The sequence below is a fragment of the Carettochelys insculpta genome, chromosome 1 (genome assembly GCF_033958435.1).
Source record: "Carettochelys insculpta isolate YL-2023 chromosome 1, ASM3395843v1, whole genome shotgun sequence".
In the NCBI taxonomy this organism is placed as follows: Eukaryota; Metazoa; Chordata; order Testudines; family Carettochelyidae; genus Carettochelys; species Carettochelys insculpta.
The window spans coordinates 231,905,457-231,922,383 of record NC_134137.1 but is presented as its reverse complement, the minus strand read 5'-3'; the positions used below and the strand labels follow the sequence as shown (position 1 = coordinate 231,922,383).

General features: G+C 53.3%; 1 protein-coding gene across 1 annotated transcript in view; it reads right to left on the bottom strand.

The window, feature by feature from the left end:
* The window catches only part of CLSTN3 (calsyntenin 3), a 24,821-nt gene extending 7,894 nt beyond the window's left edge, over positions 1–16,927 (bottom strand). Inside the window, exons 1-13 of the mRNA XM_075001759.1 lie at positions 16,782–16,927; positions 14,315–14,437; positions 13,618–13,813; positions 11,415–11,623; positions 10,805–10,954; positions 5,795–5,980; positions 5,010–5,279; positions 4,532–4,644; positions 4,285–4,447; positions 3,163–3,219; positions 2,066–2,223; positions 1,752–1,900; positions 973–1,199 (exon numbers count right to left, since the gene is read on the bottom strand). Coding sequence (XP_074857860.1) covers positions 973–1,199; positions 1,752–1,900; positions 2,066–2,223; positions 3,163–3,219; positions 4,285–4,447; positions 4,532–4,644; positions 5,010–5,279; positions 5,795–5,980; positions 10,805–10,954; positions 11,415–11,623; positions 13,618–13,813; positions 14,315–14,437; positions 16,782–16,854 — 2,074 coding nt within the window. The 5' untranslated portion in view covers positions 16,855–16,927. The remainder of the gene's footprint in view (positions 1–972; positions 1,200–1,751; positions 1,901–2,065; positions 2,224–3,162; positions 3,220–4,284; positions 4,448–4,531; positions 4,645–5,009; positions 5,280–5,794; positions 5,981–10,804; positions 10,955–11,414; positions 11,624–13,617; positions 13,814–14,314; positions 14,438–16,781) is intronic.

The window sequence follows — 16,927 nt, the reverse complement described above, 5'->3', positions numbered from 1 at the left end:
AAGGGAGGTGACGTGTGGGAGCAGGTGGGAAAGGAGACAGAGGAGCCTGAAGCAAGCATGTGACCCAGGGGCTACGTCTACACGTGAAGCCGATGTGGCGACATCGAAATAGGCTATTTCGATGAATAACGTCTACACGTCCTCCAGGGCTGGCAACGTCGATGTTCAACTTCGACGTTGTGCGGCACCACATCGAAATAGGCGCTGCGAGGGAACGTCTACACGCCAAAGTAGCACACATCGAAATAAGGGTGCCAGGCACAGCTGCAGACAGGGTCACAGGGCGGACTCAACAGCCAGCCGCTCCCTTAAAGGGCCCCTCCCAGACACCGTTGCACTAAACAACACAAGATACACAGAGCCGACAACTGGTTGCAGACCCTGTGCCTGCAGCATGGATCCCCAGCTGCCGCAGCAGCAGCCAGAAGCCCTGGGCTAAGGGCTGCTGCCCACGGTGACCATAGAGCCCCGCACGGGGCTCGAGAGAGAGCGTCTCTCAACCCTTCAGCTGATGGTCGCCATGGCGGACCCCGCTATTTCGAAGTTGCGGGACGCGCAACGACTACACGGTCCCTACTTCGACGTTGAACGTCGAAGTAGGGCGCTATTCCTATCCCCTCATGGGGTTAGCGACTTCGACGTCTCACCGCCTAACGTCGAAGTTAACTTCGAAATAGCGCCAGGTGCATGTAGCCGTGATGGGCGCTATTTCGAAGTTAGTGCCGCTACTTCGAAGTAGCGTGCACGTGTAGACACGGCTAGGAAGAGAGGAACATGGAAGGGAGATGGAGGTATTGGGCAATACAGAGAATTGGCCTGAGTGACACCACACCCTATTTCTGAGCACGTCACACCCTACTGGAAATGTTTCCAGTGGTGCCGTTTCCTGTTTCTAAACAGAATTATTTTCAGTTTCTGTGTTGCTAGTGACACCACTTCAGATGTCACTTTCTGCTCTAGTGCCCCACGCACCCGTGCCGTGCCAGCTCTCATCCTTCTTGGCCTCCACCTGGTGAGAGACAGAGCAGGTGATCTGGAGGTCAGGGAACAGGGGGACCCCGTCAGGATTCACCAGGTCTGACGCAGGACGAGCAAAGTGAGCAGTGCCACTCAGCAGGATCTGGGGGGCATCAGGTTGCAGCACCACCACGTAGCCTCCCACGTCCGGGATGGAGACACAGGATTCCTCGCTGAAGCACCTGGGAGAGGAAGGGGCGCAGTGTTAGTGCCCCCACGCTGACCTCTGCCAGCCACGTCCCGGGGGAGAGGGGGTAACACCCCGCTGGTATTGTTGGCGAGAGGCGAATCATTCTGTGACACACCGCTGCTAAGTGCTTCCCCTCAGCCTCCAGTGCTTGGGACTTGCTCCACTGCACGTCAGATAGAACCGGGAGATGGGCGTCGCCACAGGCTCCAACCCACCAGCGGAGCCGAAGCCAACGCGAGCGTAGGGGCTGTCGGCCCAGACACCAGTGCGCAGTACCAGAGGGGCTGGCTCTGCCCATGCGATAGTCACGCTCCCCGGCACACCTGCCGCTTTCTTGAGGTTGTTTCTCAGGCTCTAAGATTATCATCCCCAAATTCAAAGGCAACTCAAGCGAGTGAGTTTTAACAACAGAGGCCTGTCTGACTGGTGAGTGGAACGGGAGGTGCGGCTGCCCATGAGCTGCGAAGGGACCGTGTAGAAGGCTCCAGCAGGTTCTCTCCAACTGGCCTGGCTCAGAGGTCCCCACTGCCGTTGCTTCACTTACTTGACAGCGGTGGTGAGCTTGAGCGGCCGGACCCCCGGCGTGGCAAAGCGCAGCGAGTTCATGTACGCCACGTGCTGGATGGCGTGGTTGAAGGTTTCCACGTCGTCCCCCTCCAGGGTGAGCAGTGACTGGGAAGGATTTACATGAACCTATGGGGGGAAAAGGAAAGAGCAGACTGAAGAGTCCCCGGGGGTGCTTTGATTCTGGACTCAGAGCTGCAGACGAGGAGTACGGGGAGATTCCTTGGGGGTGGCAGGAGACAGGGCTGCAGGGGAGAGTGGGGGAGGTTCATGCAGCCTGGGGAGGGGGCGTACCTTCATCCCTTTGCCAAGGCTGTCAAAGTCACTGTAGTCAAGCCCCTCCCGGCAGGCGTAGAGACACTCAATCACCTCCCGGCTCTCCAGGCTGCCGGGGCGCACGGTGAAGCCAGCCAGGTAACCATGGAAGTAGTGGTGAATCAGCAGAGGGTCTCCTACGGGGAACACAGGAGGAGGAGGAGGAGGAGGAGGAGGAGGAGGGCGTGAGAGACAGAGACAGTGTGGGGCGGAAGAGGGAAGCAAGACAGAGACAGGCAGCAGAGACGAAGAGGAGGAGGCCAGTAAGTGAGAGAGACACCGGGAGGGGAGAGGGGGAGTGAGATAAAAGTGAGTGTGGGATGGGAAAAGATGAAGACATCAGGCAGGAGGGGTTAAGGGAAGAAGGAGAAAAAAAAAAAGTCTGGGAAACCCAGAAAGAAAGAAAGAAAGAAACTAGGCAGACCAGGGAGGACAGAAGTGTCTGCCAAGACTCAGAGCCCTTGGCAGAGATGCTGTCCTTCACCCAGTCTTGTTTTGCTCTCTGTGGTTCCCCTGAGGACATCAAGGAGGTCAAATCCCCACTGGAGAATTTAGGGTGAAGTTGCATTGTCTGTGCCGCAGGCTCTTCATTTCTCCCAGCATCCTCAGAGACCAGCTTCTGTGATCAGAGTGGGGACTATTTTACCTGCCTCCCACAGGATAAACATGCTGAGTCTCTCCAAAACAAGAAGAAGTCCTGTGGCACCTTATAGACTAACAGATGTTTGGGAGCATAAGCTTTCGTGGGCAAAGACCCGCTTCGTCAGATGACGAAAGCTCATGCTCCAAAACATCTGTTAGTCTATAAGATGCCACAGGACTACTTCCTGTTTTTGAAGATACCGACTAACATTGCTAACCTTCTGAAACTTGTCTCCAAAACAAGCTCCGCTGATCCCTGCTCCAGTCCTCTCACGCTCCACAGAGATCAATATGCTGCTACGTAGCCAGAGTCTTCCTTCCCGAAAAGATGGGGCAGGGGTCGGGGGGCTGGGTGGAACAAACGCCATGCAAGACAGGGCTGAAAGGCATGCACGGTGGAGAAGGGGATGACCCTCTTCATCCCCAGTCCATACCTTGCGTGGGATCTGTGCCATTCTCGTTCCCTCTCATCTTCTCTTGGTTTTTCTCCTCTGCAAGAGGCAAGCATTCACGCCGTTGGCTAAACGTCAGCCTTTGGGAGCAGGTAAGTTATAGGGTCAGGAAAGAAAAGGGGGAGCGGGCCGTGTCGGCCAGGGAGAGGAGACACCCTACTCAGTGCTAGGCCTCACGCGGCAGAGCAGGAAAGGACAGTCATATGGCAGACAGATGTGGAGGTGAATGTACAGGTTTGTTCTGCTTCCCAACAATGCTGACCTCATGAACATAATAAATGGATGTTTCTTACTGATTCTAGCAACGTTCTCAGACCACTTGGCTTTCCTCTCGGAAACTCCAATAGCCCCGGGGGGAAATCGGACAGTTTTGGGGCTTACACATGGGACGAGAGGTGCTGTGCTATGAGGACATTTCTGAGCAAGATCGGCATGACTGCAATAAGGGCCCAGATGTGCTGAGAGCTTCTGCAGGGGAGCAGACAGACAGCAGCTACCTTTAGCTGGTGATGGTCCTGAGGGTTCCGAGCAGAGGGACTCACATATACCTTGCAGAAAAAGAGGGAACTGGGGGAAGGAGACTTTCACCTCCAGGGCACAAAGTCCAACCTAGCCCCAAGTTTGCAGCGGCCTCGAGTCTTTTCCTGTCTGACAGCCATTCCCAGGCCTCCCACCAAGCCTTCTGTTTGGCCAATCCCCTACCAATACAGGAGCCCTCATCAATGAAACCAGCAGCCTGGCTGGCTCCCGGCTCGTGGCCTTTGCGGAGAGGCCAAGACCCGAATGACTAGAGAGACTGAACTCTCCTGTGAGCCTAGAGACCAATGGATGCAGGTGCAGGTATCCCCCAGGATGCTTGTGCTGCCACTGCCCGTTGGGATGCACCTGGCTTTCCTCACTGAGCTGTCACCACCTTGGGTTGGTCTGCAAGGGTTGGGGGCAGAGGGCACCATCCTGATGTTGGTGCTGAAAATCTCTTGAGCTGGCCACCACGTTCTCAGCGCATTGGCCCCTGCGGGGCATTAGTTACAGCCTCTTTCGGACACTTCTGCCTCCTCCCCAGTCTACCCTGTCATGGTGGAAGTGCTGGGGGGGGGCACTCACCAGCCCGGCAGGCTCCGATCATGAGGGAAAGTTCTCTCCGGGGGGGATGGATGAGGCCATTGTCATGGATGAGCGCAGGGTCATAGGACACTCCATCCACATAGAGCGTGACAGTAGGGAACTCCAGGTTGAGGGCATAATGGTGCCATTCATCATCACAGACCTGCGACGGGCAGTGGAAGGAGAGATCAGGAAGAGGTGGAAGGGAGAAAGAAAGAGAGAGAGAGAAAAGCAGACCCGTCCTCACCTGTTCCAGCTTCCAGAGGAACTTGACCGGTCTGGCACTCTCCAGCAAAGGCCAGTACAGGAAAGCAAGCCGGCAGCCATGGACAGCCAGGGAGTAGTGAGAGTAGCCATCCTCTGCAGAGAGGGGAAGGCACGGGAGATGAAACACCACAGGAGTTCCACCAACCTCTCTCCTCGGCCCCTCAGAGGACTGGGCTGGCTTGAGCAGCTGGCCTGAGACCACCCAGGGCGTAAGCTTTGTACTTAGAGTATTGCAGAAGAAACCGTTCCACCCCCTCTCCCTTGCAACATGGGCAAGGTATCTCTCCGGGGTCAGGCCTCACTATGGAGCTTGTCTGGCTGGGAAGGGGGCAGGGAGAGAACCCCTCCAGAAGCAATGGTCCCATCTAGTGCGGAAGTGGGAAGAGAAGCAGCTCTGCCGGGTTAAGGTGGGGAGCTTCAGCCTCACAGGACGGAGCTCTGTTCCCAGGATGTCTCACCGCTCTGCACCGTGCTGCAGACCACTGTCTCCTCCTCCTTCTTGCCCTTGCCAGGCACCACAGCATGTTTCATCCACAGCGACAGGGTGAAGTGGTCACTGAGCCTCTCGTGGGCACCCACCCCACTGCCTACCGGCACCTGGGCCACCTGGCTGCCATTGAACCAGTAGATGAGGCTGCTGTCCTGGCTGTAATGCACGGAGAGCCGTGCCGTCCAGTTGGCCAGGGGGCTGGGCACAGGCAGCAGGTCAACTTCCCCTGAGGCAGCACCTACCAAGAGGGAGAAGGGAGGCAGAAGTCAGGGCACAGACGGACTCACGAGGCCTACGAAGTAGAAGATGCTGGATAGAGTGTGATATAAGGCTGAGACTGGGAAGATGCTGGGGTCTCCGAGGATGGAGGTGGGGTCTTGGCAGCTCCCCTGAGGGAGGTGGGGGAATGTCTCCCAGACTCTCCATGACAGGAGAGAGACAGGAGCTGTCTACAGCAGATGTGGCAGGAAAGGATCCAAGTGTTGTCTCTGTGGTTCCCCTCAGAGCCCACGAATCCCGACAAGGCTGGGGCTGAAGGAAGGCATGGGGGGGCGGGGTCCCTCCCCTAAGCAATGGGGTAGCGTCCCATGCCCTGTCTCAGTGCCAGGGGCAGGCCAGGTATCCTCCAGGCACTAGTCAGTGCAGGAGTCAAAAGGCTGCACCCTTGTGGTGCCCCACAGAGCGGGGTGAGGAAAGGTTTCCGCCCCCCCCACATACTCCACAGCTCCCGGGGGGGGAAGGAGGAACGCGCACCACAGAGTTTGCGCAGCGACTTCTCAGAGTAGTTGTCGCGGTCACAGCCCTTAGCCACATGGTTTGTCTGCAGCTCCACTGTGGCTTGGATGTTCCACAGTGGTTCGTCACATGTTTCCAAGTGGATGTTGGGAAACAGGGCCAGACTGCCTGTACCTGGCATGTACTCAATCCGCTTACTCCAGCCTATCAGAGGGAGAGAAAGAAGAGTTAGGGTAATGCCGTGGGGTCTTCTATGGTCAGGACAGCAAGCACAGACCCACTACCTCTGCCAGTCTTCCCTGGAAATGGGAGATTTTTGCCCTTTCCGTATTGGCAAATTAACCCATCCACTCGGTTTTCTGGTGCTGGAATAAGCCTAAGGGCAGCGTGCACATGTGATTAGAGGCGGGGTTGGGACCTACTCTGATGGATACCACAGAGACCCTTGGATTTTGGCACCTTTCATCACCTAAAGCCCGATTTTCAGTTCCCCCAAGTCCCCAAGAATAAATGGACACAAATCAGACCTCAGGAATGGTAACATAGAAAAACCTGTCAGAGAACACTTCAATCTCCCTGGACACTTAGTAACAGATTTAGAAGTAGCAATCCTACAACAACAACAAAAAAGTCAAAAACAGGCTCCAAAGAGAAACTACAGAGCTGCAATTCATTTGCAAATCTGAGTCCATCAACCAAGGATTGAACAGAGACTGGGAGTGGCTGACCAATCACCAAAGCAGTTTCTCTGCTCTTGATGTTCACACCTCCACATTAGCTACTGATCATGGGCCACGTCCTCCCTGACTGACCTGATCTCTCCTCTCTTGATGTTCACAACTCCACATTAGCTGCTGATAAGGGCCACATTCTCTGTGACTGAACTGACTTTGTCAGCTCTGGCCCTCCCATTGACCGAGACTCCCTCCTTTTCATAAGCCCATTTACTTAAACCCTATTCCGGAACCCCCCACTCATGCATTTGAGGAAAGGGGTCTTTGCCCATGGAAACTTATGCTCCAAAACATCTGTTAGTCTCTAAGGTGCCACAGGACTTCTCGTTTTGGAGGACACAGACTAACTCTCCTACCCATCTGATACAAGTCCTGCTGACTCCTGCTGGGCCGGCATGAGTTCAGCACTTCTAAAATCCCCTTATCTCAAGCTGAGGCACCTAAGATCAATGGTCATTTAGGTATTGCACATAAACTTGACTTACACCCTTGTGCTCCGAGTGGAGCAGAGGTCATCTACAAGTCTCCTCTATTTCACTCAGTTTTGGAACAAAACTAGCTGACCCCAGGGGTACCCCAGGACAGACCTCTAGGTAAAAGGAGGTGGCTTAGGGTTAGCAACCCTATCAATAAAAACCAAAAGCTACATAAACAGCTACAAAGAAACCTACAACTACGCAAGTCTTGGGAGGAGTTGGCCGTCCACCCGGTTTGAGTCTGAAGTGCGGTAGGGAAAGCTGAACTGCACGTGGAAACACGCATTAAAACTGCAGCAAGGTTGCAAAGTCAAGCACTCAAGTTAGGAAGTGCCAGAAATCCTGCCTTCTTGTGCACAGGCACACGGCCCAATCTTGAGCGATACAATCACGTAGGCTGCCTGTACACTAGCAAGTTCTTTTGAAATAGCCTGTGGTGCATCTATGCACAAAAATCACTCTTCCGAGATTAAACTGAAAGAACGTGGAACTCCGTTCGAAATCGCTCTTCCACTCCCATTTCAGGAAGAGCACCCCCTTTCAAAAGCTTCTTTCGAAAGAAAACGTGCGGAGATGCTCTGCAGGCTGCTTTTTTTCGAAAGAACATTCCTCATGGGGCCTGATTTTCCAATCCCTGGCCCGTTCTTTCGAACGAGCAGGGGCTGTGTGGATGCTCTCGCTCACAAGAGCAGATCGGTCTGTTGATCCGCTTTTTTGTGCATGGACGCACTCTTTCAAAAGAGGTTCTTCCAGAAGGGCTTCTTTTGAAAGATCTCTGTAATGTAGATGTAGCCTACCTGTTCCACAGGACCCATCCATTTCATTCAGTGCGCAATATGGGACGGCGCTCTTTAAATGAGAAGCTATTCAATACTTTCTTTGCTCCTTCCCTATAGTTCAATATTTGGCCCTGGGACTCGTTTACTGCATGTTGTTCAAACCCTGCTCTGTAGGCAGAATTAATTTCCTCATGGACTTTTCTATGGCACTGATCACTACAATACCTGGGGCTTCACAAACATCACTGAGCTTACTTCACTGATTTCCCCAGTTTACAGCTGGGGGCCTTAGGCACAGACAGGCTCAGGGCAAAAAGTGAGCACTAATTTTGAGTTGACAATTTGAAACGCCCAGAACTTCATTTGTACGGTACTTAGCATTATACAGCAATTCCGACGTTCAGAGCACAGCTCCCATTAACTTCAGTTACAACTCTGGGTGCAGATCAGCCCCCAGTTCTCAAATCAGATGGCAGCAAATGAGGAGCACACAGTCAGTGAGCACTTGTGAGAAGTCTGGTTGAAGTGCTTTGCCCAGCATCACACACAAACTCTGTGGCAGAGACAGAGTTACAGCCAAATTCTCCAGGGCAGCCTTAACCAGGAGACTCTCCTTTCTCCTCCTACAACTCCCTCCTTCATTCACTGCCTGCCTTCCAATTTCTGCAACAAACAACAATAGATCCATCGGGAAACAGCCTTCTGCCCTACGCAGCTCTGATCTCCTCCCTGAGCAGTGTCAGTTCTGTCCATGGAATGGAGCAGAAGTTCTTCAGGAAGAAAAAAAAGAATGTGTGATGACACAATTAAAAACTATGATAATGCATATGCATAATATGGCTGAATTAAAGTTGCAAAAGCAACCATACTATCGTCAGTTCGTGAATTTTCAGTAAGACTCTGCAGACCAGTGTCAGAGGGGTAGCCGAGTTAGTCTGTATCTTCAAAAACAACATGAAGTCCTGTGGCACCTTATAGACTGACAGCTATTTTGGAGCATAAGCTTTTGTGGGCAAAGACCTGCTTCTATTTTAACATAGGAAATTACATACAAAAACTAGGCATAAAAAAGAAGAACAGAAAACTGAACAAACAGAAATTCAATCATGTGGAATCGTACTGACGCTCTCATGGGGCATCAGCAGGGGTGGAAACTTCAGACCCAACACAAAGAGCCCCTGCCACTTGAGTTAAGGGAGTGACTGAGAGCAATAGTAGGTTGTTATCGTCCGTGTGAAACAGCCCTAGGGAGGGGTGGAACACTATGCCAGAGGGGAGGGGGTCATGCAGAAGAACAGGGGGTCACTTCAACCAGGGATCTTGGGTTCCATTCCAGGCTCTGGAAGACAGCATGCTGTAGAGAGCAAAGACTCTTCTGTCTGTTCCCCTCCAACCTTGGCCCCTTCTGTCCCTTCCCCTCCAGACTGTCCCAGTCCCAGTCGTGTCTCTGCTGGCTCCTTGTTCCAATCCCATTCTCCTCACCTAAGCAGTCCAGTCTCCAGTCCTCAGGTTTCTGATCCCAATCCCAAGTTTCTTGTTCAGCACATTCTAGTCTCACCTTTCCGGATTCCCCATCCCAGTCCCAGGCTCAGTCTCCTGGCCCTGCCAGTCCCAGTCTTCTCCCTGCTCCTCATCCAAGCTCCGATTTCTCTCCCCACTCCAAATTCCCCAGCCTTGTTTCCCAGACCTATTCCCATTAGCCAGCCAGTCCCAGTCTCTGCTTACTTCTAGCTCCCAGTTGTCAGTCTCTGCCCCTCGCTGGCTTCCACTCATAATCTCTGGTTTCCCCCGCACCTTATCTCAAGCTACTTCCCCCCACCTCCCCTGCATCAAGCCAGGTCCATTTCTTGTATCTTCTGCACTTGAATCAGATGGCTTCCTCCTCCATGCTGCCGAGGTGCTACCGGGGTGGGGGGGATGAAAGAGATCACAGGAGAGACAGATTTACTTTTCACAGTTCCAGTGTCCAGCCCCATCCCAGCCTAAAGTAGAAATTACAGGGAAAGTCCTGGGTGCCCCTGTTGCCCTGTGCTGGATGGAGCATGCTCAGTCACCGTGTGGGGCTAGCACCGGCATCCTTCAGTCAGCACTAGGCGCTGAGAAAAGATGGAGCATGCCATGCTCGGTGAGAATGGAGCCCACTGAACTTGTAGCTCTGAAAAATTCTAGTACATCTCTTCCAAACATGCAAACTGTGATGTCTCCTGAACTTATAGCTTTGGTTTGGTTGGGTTTTCACACGACAGCAAAAGGCACATACTTCCCTGAAACAAAGGCCACTGCCTGCCAAATTTCAATCCCTTTTCCAAAGAATGGGGGCTCTAGAACTGGCCAAAGAAAAGGTCACCAGAACTTTTTTTTTTTTAACACATATTTTTGACTGGGAATCCCGTTTTCCCCCAGAAATTTTCCAAGCATTTGAAAAAAAAAACAAACTATTAACCTGAGGCAACCAGCTTGGGAAATTTCAGGCCAATAATTAAAGTTTAGCAAACTTACAAGGAATTGGAAATGGACCCATATAAAGGAATAGCATTGGACAACCTTAATAATATGTGGGGCTATCAGCCCCTCCTGTGATAGGGCACCCGGCAAACACTCAAGACTGCCCACAGACACAAGCAATGAGCTGCTCACACTGCTGTTTGTTACCCCATAGCTTTGTAATAGGATGACAGCCCACAGGTGTGAGCAGCTGTGCCCGGTAGTTAAGCAACTACGTGAAATTACACCTTTACAATCAGCTTTGTATTTGTCTGAAGATGTTGGCAGGTGAGGTGCAGGTCAGAGCAGATTAGGGTGGGGAGGAAGAGCCATTGAACTGTGGTGGTGCAGGGAGCTGAGAAAAGGGTTGTGGGGGAAGTTTAGAGAAAGTGTGAATGTGTGAGAAGAAAGGGGATGGTGTGAAAGGGTGGAATTATGGTGGAATGGGATGGGGTGGGATGGGATGGGACTGGGAAGCTGGGCCATGATGGGAGGGCCTGGGGGTGAGGAAGAGGTTGTGGTGGGAGGAGTTGAGTGGGGAAGGAAGCTTCATACCCTGCCAGCTGGGTTTGCAGGTGGGCTTCACTTGGATCTCCACTTCAGCATCATCAGACGCCCGCTTCTTGCCACAGTCATAGGCTGTGACAGTGAACTTGTATATGCGCTCGCCACTGTACTGCAGCTTTTCGGTGTTCTCAATGTTCCCTGACAGAGGGAGACAGGGGTTAGTGGGGCAGAGAGACTGAGCCAGACAGGGAAAGATGAGTGTCAAGAGGCAGGGAAAGTGGAAAAGAGGGGAGAGAAGGACAGAGTAAGAAGGAAAGAGATGCATGTTAGCAGAACGTTGCTCTGTTTCCCCACTCACAGTGCACAAGAAGAGTCTCCTTCGAAACTAACATTCACGGAATCATCTCCATAGCAAACAAGGCAGAACCAAACTGAAGTCCCCATCCGGTGTCATTTTGTGTTTGCTCTGTAACATGCTGAAGCACCTCTGAAAATAAAAGGGGCTGCTGTCTCTGCTGCAAGGCAGCTGGCTGAGGAGTGCAAGCAAAGCTAAAAGGATCACACACTACACGTTCATGTTGGCATGGACCAGGCAGAGGCGGCAAGGGGTATGTGTGGTGAACTGTGGTCTTATGGAGATATAGAGGCAGGCTCTCACCATCATTGTCAATCAGGAAGGGGACGTTGGGGGTAAGGATCTCATAGTAGCAAATCTGGCTGTACTGGGGGGAGCAGTCTCCATCGATGGCCTCCACCCGCAGGATGCGGTCATAGAGTTTCCCCTCAGTCACTGCCACGCGGTATAACTTCTCCACAAAGACCGGAGCAAACTCATTCACATCATTCACCCGCACGTGCACAGTGGCCCTGAGGGAGACAGAGAGGTGATTCAGCAGCGATGGAGGGTGCAAGAGATCAGGTCAGGGAAGAGAAACCTAGGTCATCCTCAAGACAGGCCATGGCAATGACCCCCAGTCATCCCAGCTGTCAAACAATGCAAGAACAGGACAGGGAATGAGATTTGGGTGCCCACACAGCAGCACTGACCTGTGGGAGGCTCTGGGCCAGGCTCTCTCAGGAGAAAGAGACTGGGGTGGAAGCTGATGGAAACTAGAGTACAGAACAGAATTATCAGACACATAGATGAACGTAGTTTGTTGAGGAAGAGTCAACACAACTTTTGTATAGGGAAATCATGCTCATCATTTGTTAGAATTGTTTGAGGGGGTCAACACACACATGGACAAAGACGACCCAATGGTACAGTGTCCTTGGACTTCCACAAAGCCTTTGATGAGGTCCCTCACCAAATGCTCTTAAGCAAACTTAGCAGTCATGGGACTGGATGGAAGGTCCTCTGAAGGGAAAGTGACTGGTTAAAAGACAGGAAACAAGAGGTTGGAATAAATTATCAGTTTTTACCACGGAAAGAGGTAAACATCGGTGTCTCCCAGGGGTCTGTACTAGGACCTGTGCTATTCAACGTATTCATAAATTAACTGGAAAACAGGTAAGGAGCAAGGTGGCAAAGTTTGCAGATGATATTAAATTACTCAGGAGAGCTAAGTCCAGAGCTGAATGGGAAGACTTACAAAACTGGGCAACAAAATGGCAGATGAAATTCAATATTGATAAGTACAATGTAACGCTTATTCTAAAACATAATCCCAGCGATCCATACAAAATGGTGGGGTCTAAATTGGCTTTTCCACTCTAGAAAGAGATCTTTGAGTCACTGTGGATAATTTTCTGAAAACACCTGCTCAATGTGGAGCAGCAGTCAAAAAATAAGCAAAATGTTAGAAATGATTAGGAAAGGGATAACTCATAAAACAGAAAATATATTACCTCTGTATAAGTCCACAATATGCTCACACTGTGAGTACTGTGTGCAGTTGTGGTCACCCCACCTCAAAATATATATTCTGATGTATATATTAGAATTGGGGAAAGTGCAGAGAAGGACAACCACCATCATTAGGGGTAAGGAATAGTTTCCCTTTGAAAAGAGATTAAAAACCTGGGACTAAGTCTGGCAAAGAGGTGACTATGTGGGGGACTGCTAAAGGTTTATAAAATCATGACTGGTGCTAAGAAAGCGATTAAGAAAGTGTTAAGTGGAGGGACAAATAATATAAGAACTAGAGGTTGCCCAATGAAATTAAGAGATAACAGGTTTAAAACTAACATAGGGAAGTACTTCTTCTTACGACACGCTGCCAGCCCATGCAATTCACTGCCGGGGATGTTGTGAAGGCCAAAATTATAACTGGCTTTCAAAAATAACTAGCTAAGTTCTTGGCGGTTAGCTCCAGGAGTTGCTGTTATTAGCCGAGATAGTCAGGGACACAACCCCATGTTTTGGGTGTCCCTAAAGCTCTGACTGCACAACAAGGGATGGATCACTCACTAAATGTGCCCTATTCTGCTCATTGTCTCTGCAGCATCTAGTACCAGCTACTCTCAGAAGACAGGTAATGGCCCTAAATGGACCACTGGGCTGACCCAGTGTGGCCATATTATGGTCTTATGCAATGTAACCTGGGGCTCCTGCCTATATGGCAGTGCAAAGCACGGACCCCTAGGACACAGCTCTCAGGCGTTCCTCCTCTCAAACAGTGTCACTTATTTATTGGGTCTACACACACATGGTGTTCCCTGACTTTCTCTGTTGGAAATGACTGACATCAGAAATACAGGCTGGTGAACTGGAGGCTCTAGAAAGAGTCAATGGCTCTAGAGGAGGTTCTTGCTTGACTCGTTTGTGTCCCCACTCCCACCCACACATGGGATGCCCCACTTGGGCATTGGCAGGTGAAGAAGTAGGCTCCAGCCGCCACAGCTCCCCACTCCTGCCTCACTTGTGCGATTTCTTGGTGTTGGTTCCATCAGGTCCCTCTCCGCAGTCGTATGCCTGGATAGTGAAGGTGTGCTCCTTGTGCGCTTCGCAGTCCATCGGCTCCTTGGCCCGGATCAGCCCCTCACCCGTGGCCTTGTCCAGGATCACAGCTTCAAAAGGCACCCCAGCCCCATGGATTCGGAAGCCGCAGATCTCACCTGGTGCCCCCCAGAGTAGGGGAGAAGCAAGAGAGAGGGAGGAGGGAGAAAAGAACCAGCCTGATGAGGACAAAAAGTCAATGTGCTTGCCCCTGTCTCCCTGCCCCCTTCCCCTCCCTTCACTTCATCTTGCAAACACCTCCTTTCCTTTCTCCTCATCCCTTCCTGTCTCGCACACCCTTCCTCTCGCCACTGCCTTGCGATTCATGGCTGCCTTGAGGCTTTGTTTGGCCAGGTCAGACAAGAGCTCCCTGGGCAGGGCATTCCTAGGGGAAGAAGCCTGGACCAGGGCATTTCTGGCTTTAAGAAAGGTCCTCAGGACCACTAGCAACTGGTGCACGTTTGAGCCTACCACAGTGCTAAAACCCTGTGGAGGGTCCTTGCCAGAGGTGCTGTAAAGCTATCAGGCCCTGTGCTGAGCAGCAACCTGGCACATGGATAAACTCTCTCTTCAGGTTGGTCCTCCCCATCTTCTCTCCCCCAGACCTGTTGCCCAAGTACCTGCATAACGCAGTGGCGCATCCTTGTCCAGAGCAAACAGTGGTGGGTTGAGCAGGACCGTGTTATCATTCTCCATGACGATGCCCTGATATTCAGCCTCAATCCAGGGCTTGTGCTTGTTTGCTGAGGGGTTTTGGGGTACAGGAATGGGAGGACAGGAGTGAGTTAGCCACAATTATAGCTGGCTCCCTAGATAGGCTGGGAGCACCACCCTCAACCCTGGAAGAAAGTAAGCCCAAAGTAGACGGATAAGGGCAGGGAATACTGTGCTCTGCCCTGGCAGAGACCCTCAGTTCCTGGACAGCAGACCCAGGGGAGCTCAGCCAAGAGCCACAGCAACACTCTCGGGGCTGAAGGAGCTAAACTCAGAAGAGAGATTCAGAGAGCAAAATCCTGCCCTGCCCCACCCCTGGTTTAACAAAGTGACAATTAAAGGAAAGAGCCACCCAGAGGGCTTCCACAGGGACTATCCCTGAGGTGCAACCTTACCACTTCTGCCTGACCTCCTGACTGGGCAAAGGTTTGAAGGGCTCCAGAACCAAGCCCTTGGAGACCATTCTGTGCTGTTCTCTCCAGACACATGTCCCACTCCCTGAGCCCCTTTCCCCATCACCCCTGGCTCCATGGCATGCCCCATATTCCCTTGGCCCCTCCTTTTTGCCCGAAGTGCTAATCCTGTTGGCTGGAGCCTAGCCAGACTCAGAATTGAGACAGCAGCCGGCAGGAGGCTCTGAAAAATGTCACAGGCCCAGAAATAGCAAATTAATCTTTATCACACAAGCTCCGGGGCAGGGAAAGAGCGAAAGGAGGAGGGAGAGATGGAGAGAGTGAAAGAAAATCATTACAAATGATCACCCTCCCCACCATCCAACCCCTGTGGGATGGGTCTTGGAGATTATATTGCAATGGCCTAGTTTCAGCCCCCATATAATCCCCCCACCTACCCTCCTCTGTCCATGCACACAGAGATATGATCATACCCAGCCACTGCTCTGACCACGCAGCATGGGCTCAGAGCATTTGGAGAATGAGATACAGAGCCTGTCACCTCAAGGGCACCATGGGGGTCTTTTACTGCAGCAGAGTTTCACTCAGCACAGTATGGGGGCACAGGGCTCAGTACTGACTCAGAGTGACCCCTGTAAGAGTCAGCCACTCATTTCCACAGACGAGAGTAGGGAGCCCAGGACTCAGGCAGCAAGCAGGGCTGCAGAGCAGAACAAGGTGCATCCAAAGAGCTGTGTGCAGGGACATCCGGCCTGCATAGCTGTGGGCTGGGATTTATCTCCCTCCATATTGAGTAACACTGTGTTGTGTGGAAATCCTGAGAAACATCCATTGTTCCTTTTTCTCATCAGCATGCAGCCAGGGCCCTCCTATGCGCAGTTCTCCCCTCCCCACACCACCCTGCCCCCACGGCCCCCATCCCATTCCACCCTGAGCCAGGTTCTGGTTTATGAACTATGTCACAGAGGTGGGAATCGATGGCTATCAATGCCTGCAACGCCCTGTTGCTGGGGCAACAAGCTGATGGCAGAGAGATAAATCTTGCCTGCATCCGTCCGCCAGCTGGAAGGCACCAGGGTGATTTCCTGGGAGGGAAGTTGCCGGGGCCCATGGGCTGGTTTCGGGAAATCTCTGGAGGCAGAGGAAAGCTGGTGCTGCCTCTGAGATGGTGCCACGGGAGGCAGAGGCAGCTGCGAAAGGCAATGCGTGCTCTGGGCAGCGCAGTTCTCTTGGGAAGGGGAGGCCGCAGCACAAGGGGCCTGGCTTGCTCTGGCAGTGCACAACAACAACACGGGGACTGTCCCCTCCTCAACTAACCCCCACACAGCTCTGCGCCTGCAGCCAGTACCTCAGCCAGCTCTGCATGGCCCCAAGGGCAGCCCTGGGGCCTACCACGCCCGCCCCACTCATCCCTTCTGCACCCAGCCAGCCACCGGGTCCGACTAGATTGTGCCATCCCTGAGGGATCCCTCCCTCAGGGCAAATCCCCCACACCAATTATCTCGCATCTGCGCCCACCGCTGGTAACCTGGCTGCCTGCGCGGCTTTGGACACCCCCGCGCGCAGAATGCACGACCTGGGGGGGCGCTGCCCCCTCCCCCCGAACCCAGCAAATACTCCGGCCGCTCTAGGCAGCTCCCCTCGGCTGTCCACGCCCAGGTCAGGCGGTCACACAGCCCGGCGCCCCCGGGACCCCTCCGGGCCGAGAGGGGGCAGACAGGGGCGCGCGGGCTGGGGCCGGAGCGCTCGGGTGTGTTCCGGCACGCGGCGGGACGGAAGGCCCGGGGCCCCCCCAGCCCGGAGCCGAGAGGGAGGACGAGCTAGCGGGCTGCGGCCGCGGGAGCCCCGGCGGGCTGGAGGCAGGGAGCCCGCAGCGGGAGCTGGCTCGGCTAGGGCGATCGCCGCCCGGCCGCGCCTGGATGGGCTGCTCCGCCCCGCAGGACCCCGCGCCGCCGCTCACCTTTGGTGCAAACGCTGCCGGGCAGCCAGGCACAGAGGAGGAGCAGGGAGGCGAGGGGCCGCGGGCCGCCCATCCTGGAACCGGCTCCGGGGCGCGGGCAGGTGCGGCCGCCGGGAGCGGAGGGATGGAGCCGGCTCGCGCTGCTC